At 41.7% G+C, this 23,343-nt stretch overlaps 1 protein-coding gene across 1 annotated transcript in view; it reads left to right on the top strand.

Moving 5' to 3' along the window:
• LOC141059916 (phosphatidylinositol 3,4,5-trisphosphate 5-phosphatase 2B-like) overlaps window positions 1–23,343 on the top strand; it is a 143,935-nt gene that overhangs the window by 19,343 nt on the left and 101,249 nt on the right. The window contains exon 4 of the mRNA XM_073556120.1: window positions 4,309–4,438. Within this exon, the coding sequence (XP_073412221.1) occupies window positions 4,309–4,438 (130 nt within the window). The remainder of the gene's footprint in view (window positions 1–4,308; window positions 4,439–23,343) is intronic.

Here is a 23,343-nt window from a genome sequence, read left to right as displayed (position 1 = left end):
ATTGATTACAAAGAGATACACTTTACAATATATTCAAAGGAGTTTTCCCATTAGCAAAGTACATTTTAATTAATATTTCTTGAAATAATATATATGTTCTACAATTGGATGTGTTTAAATAAAATGTTCCTGTGCTGATATGATCTTATAAATGTGCCCCTGATGTGTACTGTGTAATGGCTGTGTCTGACCGTACAGGAACATGGTCTGATCATACCACATCTCCTGGGCAGGGGAGGAAGCAAGAGAGAGTATACAGACAGGACAGCATGGGATCACAAATGATGCAAAACATTTCAATGCCTGTTTTTAAGTGATGTTTTATCTGAAAGCAAGAATAATTTGTGATCCTCTGCTGTAATGTCTGTATCCTCTCTTTTGTGTCCTCCTCTGCCTAGGAGATGTGCTATGATCAGATCATGTTCCTGTACGGTCAGACACAGCCATTATACTGTACATAAAAGGGGCACATTTATTAGATTATGTCAGCACAGGATTTTTTTTAAACACATCCAATTGTGGAACTTATTATTATTCAAAGATCTACTGATTAAAGTGTTGATTAAAATTAATTTTGTTCGTCTTTATCTCTTTAAGGCTAGGGTGACATATACACAGTGCTCCTGTCATGGGTTTACCGTGACAGAGAGGGACCAGAAGACTGCAGCATTTGATTTCAAGTACTTCTGCACTAATTAGAAGCACTTCTGATAGCAGTGCAGAGGTTAGCGTTCAGCTTAGAGTCTCTGGAGTAGAGGTGTCGGTTGTTGGTAAAGGAGTTTGTAGTGTTGATTGGTGACTGTTGCTTGGTGTTTCGGCTGTGTGCAAATCCTCATCCTCTTCTATTTGTCTTGGTTTTGTGTTTCGGGTAGAAGCTGTCCTATCTGAGGTATGTGGGACGGTCAGTTGGTTTCCGATACACCGATGTCTGGATTTAACTATTTTGAATTTTTATGGTGGTATCCAGAAAGTTGATTTCCATTTTGTATGGTCCAATGTTAAATTTATGGTGGGATGAAATGTAATGAATTTGCCTTGAAATTTTAGAAGTTCTTGTTCAGTTTCAATCCAGATTATTAAGATGTCATCAATGTAATTTTCCAGTTTAGCCATGAAAAAGTTGGCATACTGGGGTATCATTTTTTCTGCCCATAACAGTTCCAGTTCATTTGAGATATAGCTCCTTGCCGAAAATGAAAAACATGTGTGAGGATCAATCTGTGAGTCTTAATACAGAATCAGAAGGGATCCCATTAGCTTCAAGGAACATTAGGCAGGCGGATAGTCCATCTTCATGCGGGATGCTTGAATATAGGGATTCCACTTCCATGTTGTCTAAGATGGCATTCTTAGGAAGAGGACCTATTGTAGATAGCTTTTTTAAAAGGTTCATTTTATACTGTAAATAGCTGACTGTCTTTTTACAAGTGGTTTAAGGACATTTTCCACCCACCCTGAGATTTGTTTAGTGAGTGTTCCCACCCCTGAGATAATTGTCTTCCCTGGCTTATGAATCTTGGAAAGTATATAGAAAATTCCTATCCTAGGAATTCTCAGGTATAAACTTCAGAAGATATGTCTTTTAATGGCTAACTGAAAAGATGGTAACACATTGCAAGCTTTCGAGACTACTCAGGTCTCTTCATCAGGCTAGACTAATACAAAATCTGAAGAGTCACATATTTATGCACAATACAGCCTAGAAAAAATGCAATAGATAAGACAAGTGACGTGATCTATTGTATCATAGGCGGTTGTGATGACGTGAGCTGTTGACGCTGAGGGCGGCTACTATCTACGGTATTATGTGGTTGTATTGGGGCTTATCATTACCTTCTCATACGTGATTTGCCCACCGGATAATGGGTGGGGCTGATTTGTGGCTTTGCATCATGGGGGTTATTTAAATCCACTCATTCCTGACCACCGGTGCCATCATGCATCATCTGGGTATCATACATGGATATGACGTTTATTGATTCCTCCTGATGAACCGCTACAGGCGGGGAAACGCGTCGGGGTTGACCTACACATGATAAGTGACTTTGTTTATTATATTATGATTCAGAGTATACCCTTGAGAGGGGTTAGTTTGTATTACCTGTCTGTCGGACATATCAGTTTGTCACATATGATCATGATGTGGAGGTATTAGATTTTTTATCGTTTATAGTATCCTGGGGTCCTACTTTAGCCTAAGGCAACTCTAATGTTCATTGCTATAATATCAGATGGGCATACCTACACATGACAAGCAATATATTGGTTAATATACCCCTATGTGGGGGTTCTATCAGGACAACATCAATTGTTTGAGGTTTTGCTCGAGCTTAGGGCATTCTGAAGTTTCATTTCTTCACTATCAGATTATTGTTTTCCCTCCTGTCTGAATAGGGACTGGTAGGGGAGTGAGGGATAGTCCACGTTGAGTGGGGGCACCAATTCTCGTTTTTAGGGTGCCAACCTCCACGGCTAGGAAGGTATCAGTGAGCCTTATAGTAGGGCTATGTAGCATCCCAGCGTAGGTCTGGTTAATTTTGGCATTGGCCATTTTTCACTGGGATAGGTGTTTTTTAATGTATATAATAAATAATTCGTTTTAAGGGATTTATATGTTCGCACTATATAATCTCTGCACCCTGTGATAATAGTTCATCTTCAGGTTCCAGTTTAGTACCATTATTAAGTACCAGGGTGTTTATGTTTACCCATGGAAAAATACAGGGTGGTCCAAAAGTAGATGGACAGTATGTGTAATAGGGTTATGAAGGGGGAGATTTATCAAACATGGTGTAAAGTGAAACTGACTCAGTTGCCCTTAGAAACCAATCAGATTCCACTTTTCATTCTTCACAGATTCTTTGGAAAATGAAAGGTGGAATCTAATTGGTTGCTAAGGGCAACTGAGTCAGTTTCAGAGATCCAGTTTTCACAGATAAATCTCCCCCAAATCTGTTTTCTTTTCAGATAATTCAGATAACCCACAATGGCAAATAATTTAAATACAGATCAAAGTAAATGGATTTTAAAAGAGTATTGGAAATCTCAAAATGCTGAAACAGTTAGAGCAAATTGGGTTGAAACATTTGGTACTCAAGTCCCAAAGAGACAAACCATTTACCGTATTCGTGACAAATTCGATGCCACTGGCTCAATCCTTAATGCTCCAAAAACTGGTCGACCCAAAACAGCCTGTACAGAAAATAATATACAACTTGTTGCTGAAACATTTGTTCAGAGTCCAAAAAAGTCCACCAGAAGAGTCTCTTTAGAATTGAGACTTTAACGAGCTTCCATCATGCGAATCCTGAAAACTTTTGGGTGGAAAGCTTATCGTCCACGTCTAATTCATGGTTTATTGGAGGATGATCCAGACAGGCGGCTGCAATTTAGTGAGATTATGCTTGACGAAATTGAAGAAAATCCAGTAATTTTAGATAACATTATGTGGAGTGATGAAGCTACTTTCAAATTATCTGGCCATATTAACAGACAGAATTGTATTTACTGGTATAATGAGAACATGCATTTAATGTTAGATTAACAACTAAATGAGCCTGGTGCCAATGTTTGGGGTGGTATTTCACGTTTTGATGTTTTTTGGACCATTTTTTTTGATGGAACAGTCACAGGAGATAAGTATCTCGAAATTCTAATGAATCAAGTTGTTCCCCAGTTACAGGAGCAGCCTAATTCAAATAACCTTTATTTCCAACAAGATGGGGCCCCTCCACATTATTCAAGAGTAGTCCGCGAGTATCTTGATGAAACATTTCCTAATAAATGGATTGGCCGAAGAGGCCCACTTGACTGGCTGGCAGTTCACCAGACTTGACCCCAATGGATTTTTTTCTTTTGGGGAGTACACAAGGACAAAGTTTATAGTCGAAAACCAAAAAGTGTCAGTGATTTGAAAAATTACATAAGAGATGTATTTCAAGAAATTAATACCCAAAGAGACTTGTGCAAAAATGTTTGTCGAAGGGTAAGATGCAGACTTCAAAACTGTGCAAATTGTGTTTGAGCACCTGCGTTGATAAAATTTAAGGGCTTTTGTATTATTGTTCAGAATAAAATTTAACTGTCAATGTTATGCTTGTGTTAGTAAATATAATTTTATATATAGATCAAAATAAATGTTATTATTTTCTGTCCACCTACTTTTGGACCACCCTGTTTATGGAAATAGATTTTTATCTGTAGGATTGTATTTGCCTTTTCCATAGTTTTTAGTGTTATCAGTGATGACCAGTTCACTGCATCATGTTCTGTTTTCCATTTTGATACAATTCTTCCTTTATCACTCAGTCTGTGGAAGGTGTTGAGGTGAAAAAATTTCTCAGCCTCAGAGAACTAATTGGAGCATACAGATGCAAGGGAAATGGACTTGTGTCTGAATTACACTACCCTGTTGGTAGGCAAGGAGAGGCTAAAGCTGGTAAGTAGTCCACGTTTATATATCTAGGTGTCATTGTGTTTTACATCCGTCATCTGTTTTTGACCAGTCGTGACTGGAGCTAGCTCTGATCGCTACAGTTTAATTCTTTGATTGCTCACAGTGGAAAGGGATAAGCAGTTTGGGGTTAATAAGGGTCTTTACTTGACAAGTATTTTGGCTGGACTTCACAGGTAACCTCACAGAAAAAATAAAAACTGCAGCCATGACTGCAGTATTGTAGAGGCTTCCCTACTGCCACCCAACCATTTCACATCACCACCCCACTCCCACAGATCCTGACCAAATGAACACTTGTACCACCTTTTCTTAGGATTAATTGACCAAAACAACCTTTTATTATACAAACATTACAATAAATAACTTGTCAATAAGGAGGTCCTTGGAGCTTCAAAACCTGGCGTAAACCAATAAATAATATTGAACCATCCAGCATTACCTGCAGCCGCAACCACAGGCTTGGGGGCACCTTTGTTGCCAGAAAACCTTTTCCATAACACCGACACCCAGGGACCCTACCCTGTAGAGCCCCAAATCCGCCAGGCAATCAACCAAATCCAAACATAAAGGGGAGTTTACCATCCACTTGATGTCCAACCCCCCACCATAATTTTCCCTCCAACTTCAAGAATCCCCTCACCACCGCTCGCTGAAATGACCCGACGACACCCCCATCTACCATTATTGATAATTCAACATTACTTGAACCCCCAAATTAAAGGGCGTGGGGGAACCTTTGTCCTTGATGCCTCGTGCTGATTGATAGCCCCCACCAACTCTCAGATAATATATAGGCCTGCTCTATTGTAAACATTCCCTGTTTACCAATCCCCTTAAACTTTTGATCCTACAGAGCCCTTGCTTCTTCTACCTTTATTAATTTAACCCATGCTTGCCCTACAAAGCTGAGTCATGGATTAATACTGTACACCCATGGCTCTGCTGTGGGCTTCTTTTATTTTTACTTGCAATACCATGTCCATACACAAATGCACGATAGGATGCTGCAGGCCCCCTGTGATAAGGTGGAGGGCAACACAGGTGCAAAATACTGAAAACAACCACTTATTAACCCACCCGACATCCATGGGGTGACTGCCTCATATGCAAAATGCACATAGGCTTGTATAGGGTGCCATTCACTATGTACTGCAGTACTGGAATATTGCAATACATAGCGCAATCAGGTTCAAGGCTGATATCGGGTAAGGTAAAAAAAAAAGTTACTAAAAAATAAACATCAAAATTTGGATCACTCCTCTTTTCTACAGTTGCAAATAAAGAAATAAAAAAATGTTTTGACAATCTATGAGCATTTAAAATTATGTAACCAATTAACCAATTAGGTTAAACCTTGCAAATGAAAAAAATCGAAAGGACAAAATTGCAGTGTTGTAATCAATGTACTTCTGGCAAAAAATCTATCAAAACATTGTATGTATCCCCATACTCAAAAAGCAAGCCCACACCCAGCTGCCTTGATGGAAAAATACAAAAGTTATTTGTCTTGGAATATAATAACACATTTTTTTTACAAAGGTCAGAAGTGTTTTTAACCACTAAAATAATATATATATATATATATACTCAGTGGGTACAGAAAGTATTCAGACGCCTTCAAATTTTTCATTCTTTGTTTCATTGCAGCCATTTGTTAAATTAAAAAAAAAGTTCATTCTTTTTCTCATTAATGTACACTCTGCACCCCATCTTGACTGAAAAAAAACTGAAATATTTGCAAATTTATTAAGAAAGAAAAACTGAAATATCACATGGCCATAAGTATTCAGACCCTTTGCTCAGTATTGAGTAGAAGCACCCTTTTGAGCTAGTACAGCCATGAGTCTTCTTGGGAATGATGCAACAAGCTTTTCACAACTGGATTTTGGGGATCCTCTGCCACTCTTCCTTGCAGATCCTCTCCAGTTCCGTCAGGTGGGATGGTGAACATTGGTGGACAGCCATTTTCAGGTCTCTTCAGAGATGCTCAATTAGGTTTAGGTCAGGGTTCTGGCTGGGCCAGTCAAGTCACAGAGTTGTTCTGAAGCCACTCCCTTGTTATTTTAGCTGTTTGCTTAGGGTCATTGTCTTGTTGGAAGGTGAACCTTAAGCCAAGTGTGAGGTCCAGAGCACTCTGGAAGAGGTTTTCTTCCAGGATATCTCTGTACTTGGCCGCATTCATATTTCCTTCAGTTGCAACCACTCGTCCTGTCCCTGCAGCTGAAAAACACCCCGTAGCATGATGCTGCCACCACCATGTTTCACTGTTGGGATTGTATTGGGTAGGTGTTGAGCAGTGCCTGGTTTTCTCCACACAAACCGCTTAGAATTATCACCAAAACGTTCTATCGTCGTCTCATCAGATCAGAGAATCTTAGTTCTCATAGTCTGGGAGTCCTTCATGTGTTTTTTTTTAGCAAACTCTATGCGGGTTTTCATATGTCTGGCACTGAGGAGAGGCTTCCGTCGGGCCACTCTACCATAAAGGCCCGACTGGTGGAGGACTGCAGTGATAGTTGACTTTGTGTAACTTTCTTCCATCTCCCTACTGCATCTGTGGAGCTCAGCCACAGTAATCTTGGCGCTCTTCTTTACCTCTCTCACCAAGGCTCTTCTCCCACGATTGCTCAGTTTGGCTGGATGGCCAGCTCTAGGAGACTTCTGGTGGTCCCAAACTTCTTCTATTTAAGGATTATGGAGGCCACTGTGCTCTTAGGAACCTCGAGTACTGCAGAAATTCTTTTGTAACCTTGGTCAGATCTGTGCCTTGCCATAATTCTGTCTCTGAGCTCCTTGGCCAGTTCCTTTGACCTCAGGATTCTCATTTGGTCTGACATGCACTGTGAGCTGTGAGATCTTATATAGACAGGTGTGTGCCTTTACAAATCAAGTCCTATCAGTTTAATTAAACACAGCTGGACGTCAATAAAGGAGTAGAACCATCTCAAGGAAGATCACAAGGAAATGGACAGCATGTGACAAATATGAGTGTCTGAGAAAAGGGTCTGAATACTTATGACCCTGTGATATTTCAGTTTTTCTTTTTTAATAAATTAGCAAAAATTTCTACATTACTGTTTTTCTTCAGTCAAGATGGGGTGCAGAGTGTACATTAATGAGAAAAAAATGAACTATTTTGAAATTACCAAATGGCTGCAATGAGACAATGAGCGAAACATTTGAAGGGGTCTGTACTTTCCGTACTCACTGTATATATATATATATATATATATATAGCTGGAGCACCCACTAGGTCCATGGGGTACTCGGTACCGGGCTGCTTCTTTAAGGGGCAGTGTCACAGCGGCGGTGACCCGGTCCGTTGCCCTGGGCATCCAATTAAAGGGGCATATTTACAAGAGATGAAAATAAAGAGTTTTTGTAATGAGTGTTCGTGACACCACATGTGGTATCTGATCAGAAGGGACCAGCGCTGCAATGCAGATCTGAAGAAAAATATATCTTCCTTATTTACTTTCAAGTAAATGCACGGTTGAGAATCAAAAAGTAAAAGCAATGTTGAATTGAGGATAAAATAAATCTTGTTTTTAATTGTTCATTCAAAAAGTGATTACAAAAATGAAGAAAAGTAAGTTCATGACATGCAATAATTATTTGAAGAGAAAAACAAGATCGTTCTTACATATGGTCTTGAGCAGCTGTGATCTGGGTGTTCGAGAGTCTCAAGGGATATGAGATCTCCTGAACAAGAGTTAGGTCGGCTTTATATACTATTCTGACCTATAAACTACAACCACATATGGTGGCTTGCCACTATGATCATAACTTCTTCCATATTAAGTGAACCCTAGTTATTTTAACAATATGCATACAGTTATTTATGCATTACCTTAGTCTGAGATATTTAAGCCTAAAGTCTGAGATCTTTAGAACCATTCATTATCTCTAAATAGTCACATTTTGACAGCTCTGACTATTTTGACCTATACATTTGACAAGAGAAACAGCTGTATGAGCCAAGGCACCCAGAATAACTCAGTCACTTCTCTAAAGTAAGCAGAGCCTGTTAAATAGATTCTGTATGAGAGAATTAATCTATATTATAGAAATACTGATATTTTACAGTCCCCCCTGATTATGATTTGAGACATATCATAATCAATCCTAACTCATTCTCTCACCATTCGTATCACATTCATTCTTTATTCTGAAAACCTTGTATCAACATCTGCCCTGAATGTCATCTGAATTTTCAAACCTATTGTAAAAACAAAAATTAAATTAGAGAGTTATATTTTTTCGTTTTAACATCTCTCTTAAAATATCATCTTCCTTTTTCATTTCTATCTTTATATTCTTATAAATTCTCCTAATTTTACACATAATAACTATTTGATATATTATACACAGCAAAATTAGGATAAATAAAATAACAATCGGATTAGATAATACATTCCCTGCTGCCATTTTCGCTGAAGACTGTGACCAACTAGTTACAGATTTTCCTAAATTTCTCCACCAAGATGACCCTGACATACTCGTCCATTCATGTTCAATATCATTTAGATTACCTTGTTCATGTCTAAATACAATTTCAGCTTCTTTTAATTGTTTTGTCAGCAGATTTAATAAACCCTTGTCTTTCTTTATTTCATTTGTCCACAAATCCCAAGGAAATTTATTGACTTGTGACAAATTGAACTGGATCGGAAGGATTTTCAGACGTCTTGAGCTTATTGACGTAATATTAATACTTCCTTCCTTTTTTGTGAGAGTTTTAACATTTCCCTCAATACAATATAAACCCATTGTCAGATTTTCGACATGTACACAAGATGAGAAGAATGCAGAAACTGCTTCTTTTCCTGACATGACTTGGAAACAAATCTTGTTAGCGCTTACTGGTGTCACCAAGTCATGTATCGTGTGGACATTTTCAACTCTGGCATGACAAGAAGTATGATTATGGAAACATGAATGATAAATGACTTTATCCTGTCCAGGTAGACACATTACCTTGGAAACAAAATTTAAGCATGACGAAATGTCTAATTGTTCAATGTTTGTACCATCAAATGCAAAATCTGTGTACTGTAATTGATAATGTAACAATTGTGTAGGACTGACAGGAATTCCCAGAACACCTATAGGAACCAGGGTTTCTTCTCTTCCTGACACTGGAATCAGTGATGTTCCTACACAAATGTTCTGTTCGCATCCTAACCACTTATTTACCCACAAATCTGTATGGTTTAACGCAAAGTTATATTGTATGGGCAAATTTCTTATTAGCCCTAAAGGGGTAATTCCACTTTGTAAGGCTTGTGCAATCATTTTCAGATTGGTGGAATATTCAATCTGAATTTCTAGACATGTTTTGGCCACTTGAGATTCCTGTTCACTTTCCATTAAAGCTAAAGTAGCATCTTGTAGATGTGATACAGAAGATCCCAATACAGCAGCAGTGTTCAAAACCATCTTTTCAAGGACTTGATTCAAGCTTTTCTGAATCTTTACCCCTTTTTCTCCAATATACCCAATATTTTCCAGATCTGATTTAAGTGTATGAATGTCCATAGTGTTAATTAAACTTCCTACTGTTCCTAATCCCCCCAAAATACCTTCTAACACTCCCCTCTTACTCCTAACCTGTGTTGAAGTTCTTTTCCCAAACCATTGTTCTATTCCCATCTCCATGTTAGTGAGATGTGGTTGACACTGGGGATATTTTGTAGAAATCTTCCAGCTGATCATATTAAAATTCCATATCATAGTCAGAAACACTCCATCTCGTAATAGAGGTTTAGATTGGAACTGATTGATCTGAAAAGGAGTAGATGGTTGAAATCTTGTCTGTGTGCATACATTATCTATTGCTGACCATATATTTACCTTTACATCTCTACATTGTTTGTAGTTATATTTCGTTAAAATGCAACATTGGTAAAGTCCAGAATCCTTAGGAGATGGATTATCTACAGAAAGAATAAAATCCTTATTTAACCATCTCACGTTACCGGATTGACCTCTGTGTATAACATTTGTTGGACCATTTGAAAAACTTCCCAAAAATGATTTATCTTTGGTCCATATTAACAGAGATTCTTAAGGTAGCTCTAACTTCGTGCTGCATTTTAGTAATAAAGGAGACATATTTTCTTGACTATATACTGCTTGTGGTGTTACCCTTACTTCTGGAGCTATAGTATTTGAAACTGTAAAAACTACAGATACCTGTACTTGTACTGGTTCTCTGGTTATCTGAAAATTCCATGTTTTTACCCAATCCTCGTCTCCTTCTGTAATAGAACGAAATGAAGGATCTAAAACTTTCCCAAAAAGTTGTGTCTTTAACCAAGCATCTGTCTTGGATGTTTCAACTTTCCCTTTTGCGATCATCTCATTTGTAATATCGCCTGACCACTCAGCTTTCTCTTCACCTCTTATCTCTATATTCCAGAATAACACATCTGTAGGACTACATTCCCATGTGCCTGTCTTATTATTGTGTATATAATCTCCTTGTAACTGTGTGAACTTAGTCTTAGGTCCTGTGGCTGCATGTAATGTTAGTGTCATGTATGAAGTGTAGCTCAATACAGCATTTTGCACCAAAACCCATGCAAATGTTTTCAGTAATATCTACTGAATCGTCCGGTATGTCCTCATCTATTAAGTTTTGTAGATTCGTTCCTCTTGGTTTCCTTGGATGTAAAGTTCCTTTGAAGAGTTCTTTCACTTCACTAGTATTTGTTCCATGGTGTAAAATATCTTCAGCGTAGATCACAGTTGAAACAGTACAAAACAGCAGAAATGTAATTCCCATCACATAGTAGCTTTTCCTGGGAAATTTCTTTTCCTCCTGAAGGATTGATGTTGAATCCCTTCCATCAAGGATGTGGAGTTTCGTATTCCAGTTCTTCTTGGAATCCATTTCTTCCTAAAAGAAATGCAGTATCATTATTTTGCAATATACAGTTTGCATTGATCAACATGTACCCACAATTTTTGTTGTCTGCGGGTATTTTTAACCACCTTAGATGCTCGTTGCACAAGAATCATCACTTGTCCCATGGTTTCGATAATTTCAAAGGGACCTTCCCAATTACTTTCCCATGGTCCATTCTTCCTGAAAGTTTTAATCATCACTAGAGCCCCTTTCTTGAATTTGGATACATATGGTGGCTCCATTCTCTGCATTCTTGATGCAGCATGTGGAAGAATCGTTTTCAAATTTTCCTGCAACAATTGCAACCATTTGGACCTTGCAACAGCAACTTTTTGTGGTGTAGACAAAAATGGTTCATGAGGAAAAATCAATGGCATTTTTCTTCCTGTCATCAGTTCAAAAGGAGTAAACTGAGTTGTGGCAGAGGTTGTTCCTCTTACACTCAACAGTACAAAAGGTACTGCATCAACCCAAGTATTGCCTTTGTCCAATAACATCTTGGCAATTCTGGATTTTATTGTTCTATTCATCCTTTCCACAATACCAGCAGACTGTGGATGGTAGGGTACATGAAACTGCTGTCGTACCCCTAGAATAGCACAAACGGCTTGCATGATTTTTCCTGTAAAGTGACTTCCTCGATCAGAAGTGATCATTCTTGGGATCCCCCAAGTACAAAAGACATGATTAACTAATGCTCTAGCTGTAGACAACGCATCATCTTTCCTGACAGGTAAAATTTCAACCCACTTAGAAAAAACATCTACTACAACCAATGCATACCTGAGACCATTTTTACCTGATGGTAACGGTCCAATGTAGTCAATTTGTAACGTAGACCATGGACCATCTGCAGGTGCGATTCGGAGTAGTGGCGGTTTCTGTCCTTTTAGTCTTGGATTAATTTGGGCACAAATGAGACATGATTGAACAACACTTTGCACTGTCTCTTCCATCTTTTCCCAGTAAAATTTCTCTCTGAGAATGCCTAACAATTTTTGTTGGCCCAAATGACCCAAACTTTCATGATTGTATTTTGTGAACTCAACCTGTAGATGTCTTGGGACAACAGGACGCAACTCCCCGTTTAAGTCATGACACAAAACCCCGTTTTCACAAACAAAGGGAGGTTTTGGATCAACCCGGGAAGCAACAAGAGATGAGTCTTTTCCTTGTTCTTCCGCAAAAGAAGGGATATGCGTGTCTGTTCTTTGAACTGCTGAAACCTCGAGAGGTTCAGGTTCAAACACCTCTTCTCCTGTCAGGGCTTCCTCTTTGGCTAGCATATCTGCGGTTGCATTTCCAACAGATAATTCATCATCAGATTTTTTATGGGCCGGAACCTTGACAATAGCAAAACCATTAGGGTTTTTTGATGCTATCCTGAAAATTGTCTTCAGTGTGTCACTGTGAACAAGAGTCTTATTAGATGAATCTACATAGCCTCTTTTTTCCCAAACTGACAAGTAATCTGTCAGTGATCTTACAACATAAGAGCTATCACTGTAGATTGTAATGGGACACTGATCATCTGCTTCATTCAGCTGTAGTACCATTTTTACTGCTTCTAGCTCTGCCCTTTGAGCTGAAAAATGACTCGGTAATTTGTGCTTCACAACCTGTCCTCTTTTGGGATAAAAAATGGCATATCCTGAATAATAGTGCCCATCTGAATAGAATCTGGAACCATCTACAAAAATTGGTTCGTCTGTTACCTCTGCCTTCCGTCTGAAAAGTGATGGACTTGGATCCTGAAAAAAGACTGTAAACAATCATGAGTTTGTCCTTCATATTGCATCAGCTGAGGAAGAACATATTTGGCCTTGTAATCTACCTCAATTTGTTTGGGAGACAATGACAGTAACCAATGAGCAAATCTCTGATGTGACACACCTGGGATATTATTCTCAAAGAGAAGTTTTAGTGTAGAATGAGGAGTTTGCAAAATGATTTTGTTGAACCCGACAATATGTTCGGTTGCTTTGACTGCAAAGTACACACCTACCAAGTGTCTTGCACAGGTCTCAAAACCTTTTTCAACAGGTGAGAGAAGTTTTGAAAAATAGCCCAAAATTCTCCACTCTTCCCCATGTAATTGCAGCAACACAGCAGAAACAGAAATCTCCGATGTGTGCACTTGCAAAGCAAATGGAGCTGAAGGATCTACTGTGGACAAAGCAGGTGCATTTTGTAAATTCATTTTCAATTGTTCAAATGAGGTTTGCTGTTCATGACCCCAAGGACCAAAGTAATCACTGTTTTCACCTTTCAAAAGATCATATAAAGGTCTGGCCTTATCTGCAAAATTCTCAATGAAATCCCTTGAATAATTCATAAGACCTAAAAAATGTCTCAATGCCTTGTGTCTCAATGCCTTCATAGACTGTAAGCTTGCGAGCAGGGCCCTCTTTCCTCTTGGTATTTGTTATAATCTACTGTATGTGATTATTGTTATGCTGTAATGTCTATTGTCTGTACAAATCCCCTCTGAAATGTAAAGTGCTGCGGAATATGTCGGCGCTATAAAAATAAAATTTATTATTATTATATTATTGTGTGATGTCGGAATTGGTAGGGAAGCAATTGCCTCAATTCTTTCCTGCAGTGGCTGCCTTTTTCCTGGACTCAACAGCACCCCTAAAAATCTGACCTCAGTCTGCATCAATTTGACCTTTTTGGTGTTCAATTTCAACCCTGCATCATGCAACAACTCAAACAATTCTGTCAGAAGAGAAACATGTGTCTCTTTATCCTCTGTAGACAATAAAATATCATCCACATATTGCAGAATGCAATCAGGCCTCGAAAATCTGGATAATACCTTTGCCAATGCCTGATGAAAAACACTAGGTGACAAATGTGCTCCTTGAGGTAATCTGCAAAACAGATATTGCTCGTCCAAGAAAGTAAATGCAAACTTATACTGACAACTCTTTTCAAGAGGTATACTGAAAAAACCATTGCTAATGTCCAGTACAGAGAAGTATTTCGCCTTTGCATTTAACCTTGCCATCATGTCATGAGTATCTGCCACAATTGGCGCGACATTGGGTGTATGCTTATTGAACATCCGTAAATCCAATATCATTCGATAAGAACCATCAGATTTCAAAACACACCACAAAGGATTGTTACTTACAGAATTAGCCTTTCGGATAACACCTTGATCTAACAATTCCTGTATGATCTTTGACATAGAATCAATTGATTCTGGAGGCAATTTATACTGACGCTGTGGCGGGGGATCACGCCCCTCCACATTCACAATAACGTCCTTCATTGTACCAACCTCGTTCCTGAACTGAGCCCAAAGAGAAGGAAAAAGCTGTACAATTTCTGTCAATACCTCGTCATCATTAGTGTCAGGCCACAAATGGTCAGATGACACCACATCATTCAAGCAAATACTTCCAACATGGCTATAATCATTAGGGTCAATGACTACCGGTTTACAACCATTGGAATCTTTCCAGATCACTTGATTTCCTAGGTCAACTACCCATCCGAATTTCTGCATAAAATCTGTGCCAAGTATATTTTCAGAATCACGACAATACCAGATGTCAACTTCTGTTTTGAAAGAACTAGGTATTTCCAATGTCACATTGGGAACTAAGGTTGCTTTAGTTCCACCTTTTCCACTGAAACCGACAATTGTACAAACTGGTGAATCTGGGTTTAGCTTCAAATCAAGGTTTGTAACACTTAACTGAGCTCCTGTGTCAATGAGAAATACAACATTCTGGCCTGCTAAACTTACTTTGATAAATGGTCTTCCACAATCATCCAATGTAACTCGAGTCACAAATTCCAATGGATGTGGTACAGGAATAGTCTGTGATTGTCAGAAAGATGAAGGAGATGGGAGAAGACCAGTGTCCTTTTTAAAAGACCTTGGAATTCTATGCCTTGACTCTGTTTCCTTCACTGTTATCTCTCTGATCTGTCTGATTAATGGTGCATATGGTGACTGTGTTTGTCTGTTGGCAGTATGAGCAGGTGCAGAAGATTGTAACGCAGGTGCGGAAGGTGTGGTGTATGATTTTGGCATGAGTCCGTTTTCCCTTCCAAGCTTACCTGTTCCTTGTGTACCTATCTCTGATTCTGCTCTCAAAAATTTCCTGCACTGCCACTTCAAGTGTCCAGGTATACCACAAAAATAACAATGGATATTGTTCCTTTGTGTAGTATTTTTACCTCTATGCTCAATGTGATTCCTGCTCTTGGAGAATACTGTGGCTCTAGGTTTCAGCTGACTGTCTTCTTTCTCATGAACTACCGCTATTTTAGCTTTGACCTGGTTTTGTTTCATGGATCTCCTTATTTTGTCAATAAAAACTGTTGCTTCTTGCAATGATGGCTAAGTGTTAGCCAATTGCACTGAGGCAGGATCTAAGTACTTGAACTTCTTTACAAAAAATTTGATCATGGATGCTGGCTCTTCGTGAGGCCCGAGCTCCATTACCATTCGATAAGCCTGTTCAAACTTTACCAAAAAAGAGAACGGATCTTCAGAAATATTTGTTTGTAAACTCCCTAAAATATCAACTGTAGGCATGTCTTCTCCAGTTGTAAACAATACTAATTGTCTAAGTCTGTCTTCTTTTGTACTATGTGTCATTTCATTCTCATCATTTAATCTGGGTGTGGTTTGTAATCTTTTTCCCATATGTGAAGGTAACCAAACTTTGAATATTTTATTCTTTTGCTCATCATTTAGATTGTATTTGTCTGTGTTTTCAAAAATGTCCGCATTATAAAAGGCATCCACCTTATCATTGTAATTTGGAATGTCTTTTACAATTTTCATTAACTGATCGTGTATTTTCAGATTAATACGTGCTGCTCTGTCATGTAATTTTTTCCGTTGTAATTCTACTGCCTCTAATTCCTCTACTGAAGCATCTGGATCTTGCATGTTTGGTACAAATGATGAGGCAGCAGCACTGTCCTCCTGTTTACCTGTTAATCTTGTGTTAGCAGAAACCCTTTTTATATCTTGTCGTAATTTAGACAATAACTCTGTCCTGGTATCTATTTGATCTTCCTATTGTTCTATGTGCTCTGACAAAATCAGGCAATTCGGACAATCAAAGTAATCCCCGTCAGACTCTTGTGTGTCACGTGGTGTGTCAGTGTGATTAATGTCTTGTGTGACAATGCATGTTTTATAGGTGTTTGGTTCAGTTTTCTCAAAGACTAGGCTATTATACACATGAACTAGCTGCATAACATTCTGAAGTTTCCTTTGTAATTTTCTTACTGAGAGAAACGTTTTGTCAATTTTAACATTTTCTGCCTCACATTGATTATACAAACTAGACCATAATTGGGCATCCGTATGATTATGAACAAACTTGAAATCTATGTTACTTTTCTTACAATAATTATATATAAAATCCATTTTTTTTTTTTCTCACCTATTGAGAGTCTTTCCCGTCAATGGATGGTCCTCTGTGTCCTTATGCAATCCTCAGATCTCCGTCTGGATGGGACGCATGCAGCTCTGTACGATCCTCACCCGTCATTTCTAGGTTCAGTCTGATCCTTGTGCCCTGAAATAGTGGAATTCCTGAGGAGGCTTGTACAACAGGTGTTTTTAGCAGAGTTCTCCCGCCTTGTACAATCGAGGAAGGAATGCCAACCAAAATTAGCACAAAAGATCAGGCTGGCTTTGGCTCGCCAATATGAAGAAAAATATATCTTCCTTATTTACTTTCAAGTAAATGCACGGTTGAGAATCAAAAAGTAAAAGCAATGTTGAATTGAGGATAAAATAAATCTTGTTTTTAATTGTTCATTCAAAAAGTGATTACAAAAATGAAGAAAAGTAAGTTCATGACATGCAATAATTATTTGAAGAGAAAAACAAGATCGTTCTTACATATGGTCTTGAGCAGCTGTGATCCGGGTGTTCGAGAGTCTCAAGGGATATGAGATCTCCTGAACAAGAGTTAGGTCGGCTTTATATACTATTCTGACCTATAAACTACAACCACATATGGTGGCTTGCCACTATGATCATAACTTCTTCCATATTAAGTGAACCCTAGTTATTTTAACAATATGCATACAGTTATTTATGCATTACCTTAGTCTGAGATATTTAAGCCTAAAGTCTGAGATCTTTAGAACCATTCATTATCTCTAAATAGTCACATTTTGACAGCTCTGACTATTTTGACCTATACATTTGACAAGAGAAACAGCTGTATGAGCCAAGGCACCCAGAATAACTCAGTCACTTCTCTAAAGTAAGCAGAGCCTGTTAAATAGATTCTGTATGAGAGAATTAATCTATAGTATAGAAATACTGATATTTTACAAGATCTGCTGGGACAGATGGTGATGCAGTAGAGTTGGTATAGCTCTCCACAGGCAGAGCTGTTGTCTCAGGGCAGATGAAAGATGTTGAGGAAGATGGTGATGTAGTATTTAGCAAGAGATGTAGCAGTGCTGAGGTGTTGCAGAAAGAATTCAAAGAACACAACAGAGTGAAGTTTCCTTTACCTTTTATGGTGCTTTGCAGGTACAGTCCAGGGCTCAAGCTACAGTTGGTACAGGAGTCGGTTAGCCTGGAAGCAATTTGAGAATCTCTCTATACAGGTGGGGTGTGAAGTCTCTTCTCTACTGCTATTCTCTGAGGTACTTGCTGTCATGAACTCCACTCAAGCTCCTCTTTCTCTAGTCACCTTCCACGACAGCCACCTTGGAGGTTGCCTTCCTGCCCTAATAGGGGACAGGAACACAAAGAGGTTAAATAACCCTCCCCTTCCTGCTACCTCAGTGTTTTTCCTGTCCCCTATCGGGGACAGGTCTCAAGGGGCTGCCGTGGCCAGCGAGCGGAGCCCTGGATACTCACTGAAGCTGGGCAGCCGAGGTCGTGGGGTTCGCCTCTCCTCCTCCTTATGCTGCTCCCGTCTCCACCGCGGTGTGACTCGGGACATTGCCGCCCCTCCCGCGCCCTCCGGGGTAAAGCGGGGTGGTATGGTGCCTGCGGGGCCCTGCACAGCTCCCCGGTATCCTCCCTCCTTCCAGTGCTGCTGGAGGAAGCCGGCGCGCGCGCCAGAGGGGGCGGGCAGTGAACCGGAAGTAGCGATGACGCGCACTTCCGGTTTGCGGCCTCCGGCGTCCTGTAAGGGAGAAACGCGCGCCGGCACCCGGGGGACCCGGGGAAAGCCTCCAATGGCGGCGGGGGTCGACCAGCGTCCTCCCCAGGGACAGGGGAGGAGGGAGGAGCACCACAGGATGAAACGCCAGCAACACCCTCAAAAGGGTGCAGCAGCTCCAGGTAAGCGCAGTGTGTCTGTGGTGTGTTCAGCATGGATGGTGAACCCTCAGCTGCAGCATCTGCGGAGCCCAGCATTCCCCCTCCTACAGTGAGTAGCAGGGCTGGTCCCTTCTCTGTCAAACTATGGTGGCCCAGGTCTGAGTGAGCCTCTCTTCTTCTTGCAGGAAGACAAGGCCTCGGTCCCTAAAAATCCCTGCAAGTGTGGTATTTGTGGTGCCAGGTTTCCTTCCGACTACAGGAAGAAGTTATGCCAACCCTGTACGCAAAATATCCTGTGTTCCGAGCAACCCTCCTGTTTGACAGCATAAAGACTCATCAGACAGGAGGTGCAGACCTCCATAGCAGCCCAGACCCCCGCGGCCCAGGGCCCGGCCCCAAAAAAGCGGAAGAGAGCACCTGTGGAAGCTGACTCAGACTCGGGAGAGGTCCGTTCTTCCGGATCGGAGGATGTCTGGGAAAATGAGGGCTCCACGTCCACCTCCAGTCATAATGCCAAAAAATATTATTTCTCCTCGGAGAATATGGAGGAGTTAGTATCCATGGTGAGAAATACCATGGGATTAGAGGAGAAGGAGATCAAACTCTCAGTCCAGGATGAGATGTTTGGAGGGTTGAAACCCAGAGGTAGAAGGGGTTTCCCGGTTCATGAGGTCATACAGGATTTAATAGCCCAGGAGTGGTCCTCCCCCGAGAAAGCACTTACGGTGCCCTCTGAGCTAAAAAACCGGTTTCCCCTAGAGGGTGATAGCTCTATTTGGGAGATCCCTAAAATAGACGTTCAAGTGTCTAGGGTCACTAAGAAAATGTCCTTACCCTTTGAGGATGCCTCCCAATTAAAAAATCCGATGGATCGAAAAATAGAGAGCCATCTTAAAAAGTCCTGGCAGGCCTCCACGAACCTGCTCAAGGCAAATATTGCATCCACCTGCGTAGCCAGATCTTTGTTTTTCTGGCTACGCACGTTGGAAGACCACCTATCGGGGGGTACCCCAAGAGAGGAAATCCTAGACTCCCTATCAATTCTCCAGAAGGCAACAGGATATTTAGCGGATGCCTCAGGAGAAACGGTACGGGTGGCAGCAAGGTCCCTTGTCCTTTCAAACTCGGCCAGGAGAGCCTTGTGGCTGAAGTCATGGGGGGGTGATATCACCTCCAAGACAAAATTGTGTGCTATCCCTTTCCAAGGACACCACGTGTCCTAGATGACATTCTAGAGAAAGCCTCGGACAAGAATAAAGCATTGCCGGAACTGAAATCCACCAAGAGGCGGTTTTTTCGTCCCTCAAGAGAGCAGACCTCCCAGAGGCCATTCAGGGGAAAGGGCAAAACGGGTCGATGGAGCTACCCGAAAGGGGGTAAAGGGAGAAACATCCTTGTGCCCCAACAGCAGCAGCCCCCGGAGAAGCAGTGACTCCCGGGTAGGGGGTCGACTCACACAGTTTCTCGCCCAATGGCAGGCCACGACTTCAAACCAGTGGGTCCTGCACACGATACAGTATGGGCTGAAGCTGGAGTTCGAGCACCCCCCCCACGCCCTAAGAATCACTCCGACACAGTCCTCAGTTCTGCAGGAAATATTGATGTGTCAGATAGAAGAACTTCTACGGGAAAAAGTGGTCTCATATGTACCTCCGCAAGAGGATGGCAGGGGGCATTATTCTCGCCTGTGACTCATAAGAAAACCTACAGGAAAACACAGGCTCATAATAAATCTAAAGCCCCTGAACCACTTCATCAAGTACCGAAGGTTCAAGATGGAATCGGTGAGCTCAGTGATTCCGCTGATTGGACGAAACTGGCAAATGGCCACGATAGACCTGAGGGATGCGTATTATCACGTCCCCATTCATCCAGACCACCGAAAGTCCCTGAGGTTCGCGATCTCCCACAACCAAGGAATCCACCACCTCCAGTTCAATGCCCTGCCGTTTGGGGTATCCCCAGCACCAAGGGTGTTCACGAAGATAATGAGGGTAGCGGTCATCTCTATCCGACTTCAAGGGATATGCATCGTGCCGTATCTAGACGATCTGCTGATCGTCGCACCATCAGTAATCCGGCTAAACCAGGACGTATCAAAGACCCTACAAATACATGAAGGCCTGGGGTGGATACCAAATCTCCAAAAGTCGGCCCTCTATCCTTCCCCGAGGAGGAAATTCCTGGGGATCCTCTTGGATTCAGCAGAAAGAACCTCCTATCTCCCCGAAGAGCGGCAAAGAGACCTTCGGCAGAAAATAATCCGGTTCAGAGACCAGAGGGCGCCAACACTGAGGGACGCCATGTCCACCTTGGGTTCCCTGACAGCGTGCATTCAGGCGGTATCTTGGGCACAAGCTCATACGCGGGTCCTCCAATCATATGTCCTGATGAACGCGAAAAAGTATCCGAACAACCTATCAAAGAGGATTCCGCTTCCAGGACATGTAAAAACGAGCCTTTGGTGGTGGCTGAATTACCGGAACCTGAGACGAGGAATAAGTTGGGATCAACTTCCTCTAAAGGTACTATGTACCGATGCCAGCCTGAGAGGCTGGGGGGCGGTAGTCGGAGACTCATACTTTCAGGGGCAGTGGCCCCAGAACATAAAGTCCGGATCATCAAACCTAAGGGAATTGACAGCAGTGGAAGAGTCACTGAAAGCCGCATTGGCCCTGGTCAAGAACCATCATGTTCGGATATACTCCGACAACGTGACCACGGTGGCATATCTCAAACACCAGGGGGGCACAAGGTATGCCAGTCTGAAGAATGTAGCAGCAAGAATCTTCCTCTGGGCAGAGAAAAACCTATTATCCGTTTCCGCGATACATCTGAAGGGGTCGGAAAACATCCAAGCAGACTTCCTGAGCAGGAAAGACGTCCATCAAGGAGAATGGTGTCTGAACCAGGAGGTCTTCCAAACCCTAGCCTCAAGATGGGGAGACCCAGAAGTCGACCTGTTCGCGAATGCGCAGAATGCAAAGGCGGCGACCTTCTTTTCCCTCAGTCCCACGTATGGAGCCCGGGGGACGGATGCGTTTGCCCGTCCATGGGTCTTCAGACTGGCCTACGCCTTTCCCCCAATCCCGATGCTGGCAAGGACATTACAAAAGATCAGAGCAGACGGAGTCACAACGATCCTGGTGGCTCCCATGTGGCCAGGCCGAAGCTCGTACAGTGCTCTGTTGGACATGGCCCAAGCGGGTCCCTTGCTCCTACCCCAAAACACCGACCTCCTGTTTCAGGGTCCCTTACTACACCCGAACCCGACCAAGCTGCGTCTAGCAGCTTAGTTATTGAGGCCAATATTCTGAAGTCTAAAGGGTTATCAAACGAGGTGATTCAGACTCTTCAAAAAAGCAGAAAGCCGTTGACAAATGCAATTTACGGCAAGATATGGAAGAGATTTTGCTCCTGGTGCCTCCCGGGGGCCCCTGACCCCTTCCATCCAAATATTGCCCAAATACTAGATTTCCTACAAAAGGGCTTAGAGTTAGGGCTTACTCCAAGTACGTTAAAAGTACAGGTATCTGCCCTTAGTGCTGTCTTTGACCAAGACCTAGCCAGACACCGCTGGATCAAGCGGTTCATGGTAGCGGCAGGCAGGATTCGCCCTTCACTTCCTGATCGGGTTCCCCCCTGGGATCTTAATTTAGTGCTCAATAGCCTAACACAGGCCCTGTTTGAGCCCCTGTCAGAAATCTCATTGAAAATACTTACACTCAAAACGGTGTTTCTGGTAGCAATCACATCGGCCAGATGGGTGGGAGATTACAGGCCCTTTCAGTACAGGAACCTTACCTCCTACTCAATTCAGACAGTATAGTACTGCGTCTAGACCCCTCTTTTTTGATCAAGGTGGTGTCAGATTTTCATAGAAGCCAGGATATCGTGTTGCCCTCATTTTGCCCAAATCCTTCGAATCCGAAAGAGGGAAGGTTTCATACCCTGGACGTTCGCAGGGTGGTTCTCCACTACCTCGAAGCAACCAAGGATTGGAGAATCGATCAGAACCTGTTCCTTCAGTATTTGGGAAGAAACAAAGGGAAGAAAGCGGCAAAGAACACGATAGCGGGTTGGATCAAGCAGTCCATCTCCCTGGCATATTCTTCAAAACATATCTCTCCTCCAGAGTCGCTAAAAGCCCACTCCACTCGATCAGTCGCTACGTCCTGGGCAGCAAGAGGAAATACGTCGTCAGAGCAGATATGCAGAGCTGCCACCTGGTCCTCTGTGCACACCTTTACCAGACACTATAGACTGGATTTCGATAGGGATCTGAAGGTCGGCAGACGCGTCTTGCAAGCCGTAGTCCCTCCCTAAAAAATTAACATTGGCATTACTCCAAGGTGGCTGTCGTGGAAGGTGACTAGAGAAAATTAGAATTAGACTTACCGGTAATTCGGTTTCTAGGAACCTTCCACGACAGCACTAATTTCCCTCCCTATATGATATATTTGACTGATGATTCCTGCTTTACTGGCGGTAACTATTCATGCTAGTATGTCAGAAAAAACACTGAGGTAGCAGGAAGGGGAGGGTTATTTAACCTCTTTGTGTTCCTGTCCCCTATTAGGGCGGGGAGACAACCTCCAAGGTGGCTGTCGTGGAAGGTTCCTAGAAACCGAATTACCGGTAAGTCTAATTCTATTTCCTGTCTGTTACTTAGAACTCCACTCACATGACAGGCAGTTGTAGCCTTCT

The sequence above is a fragment of the Dendrobates tinctorius genome, unplaced genomic scaffold (assembly GCF_039654945.1).
Source record: "Dendrobates tinctorius isolate UK_male_01 unplaced genomic scaffold, ASM3965494v1 ptg000231l, whole genome shotgun sequence".
Lineage (NCBI taxonomy): Eukaryota > Metazoa > Chordata > Amphibia > Anura > Dendrobatidae > Dendrobates > Dendrobates tinctorius.
This window is presented reverse-complemented; position numbering and strand designations above follow the sequence as displayed.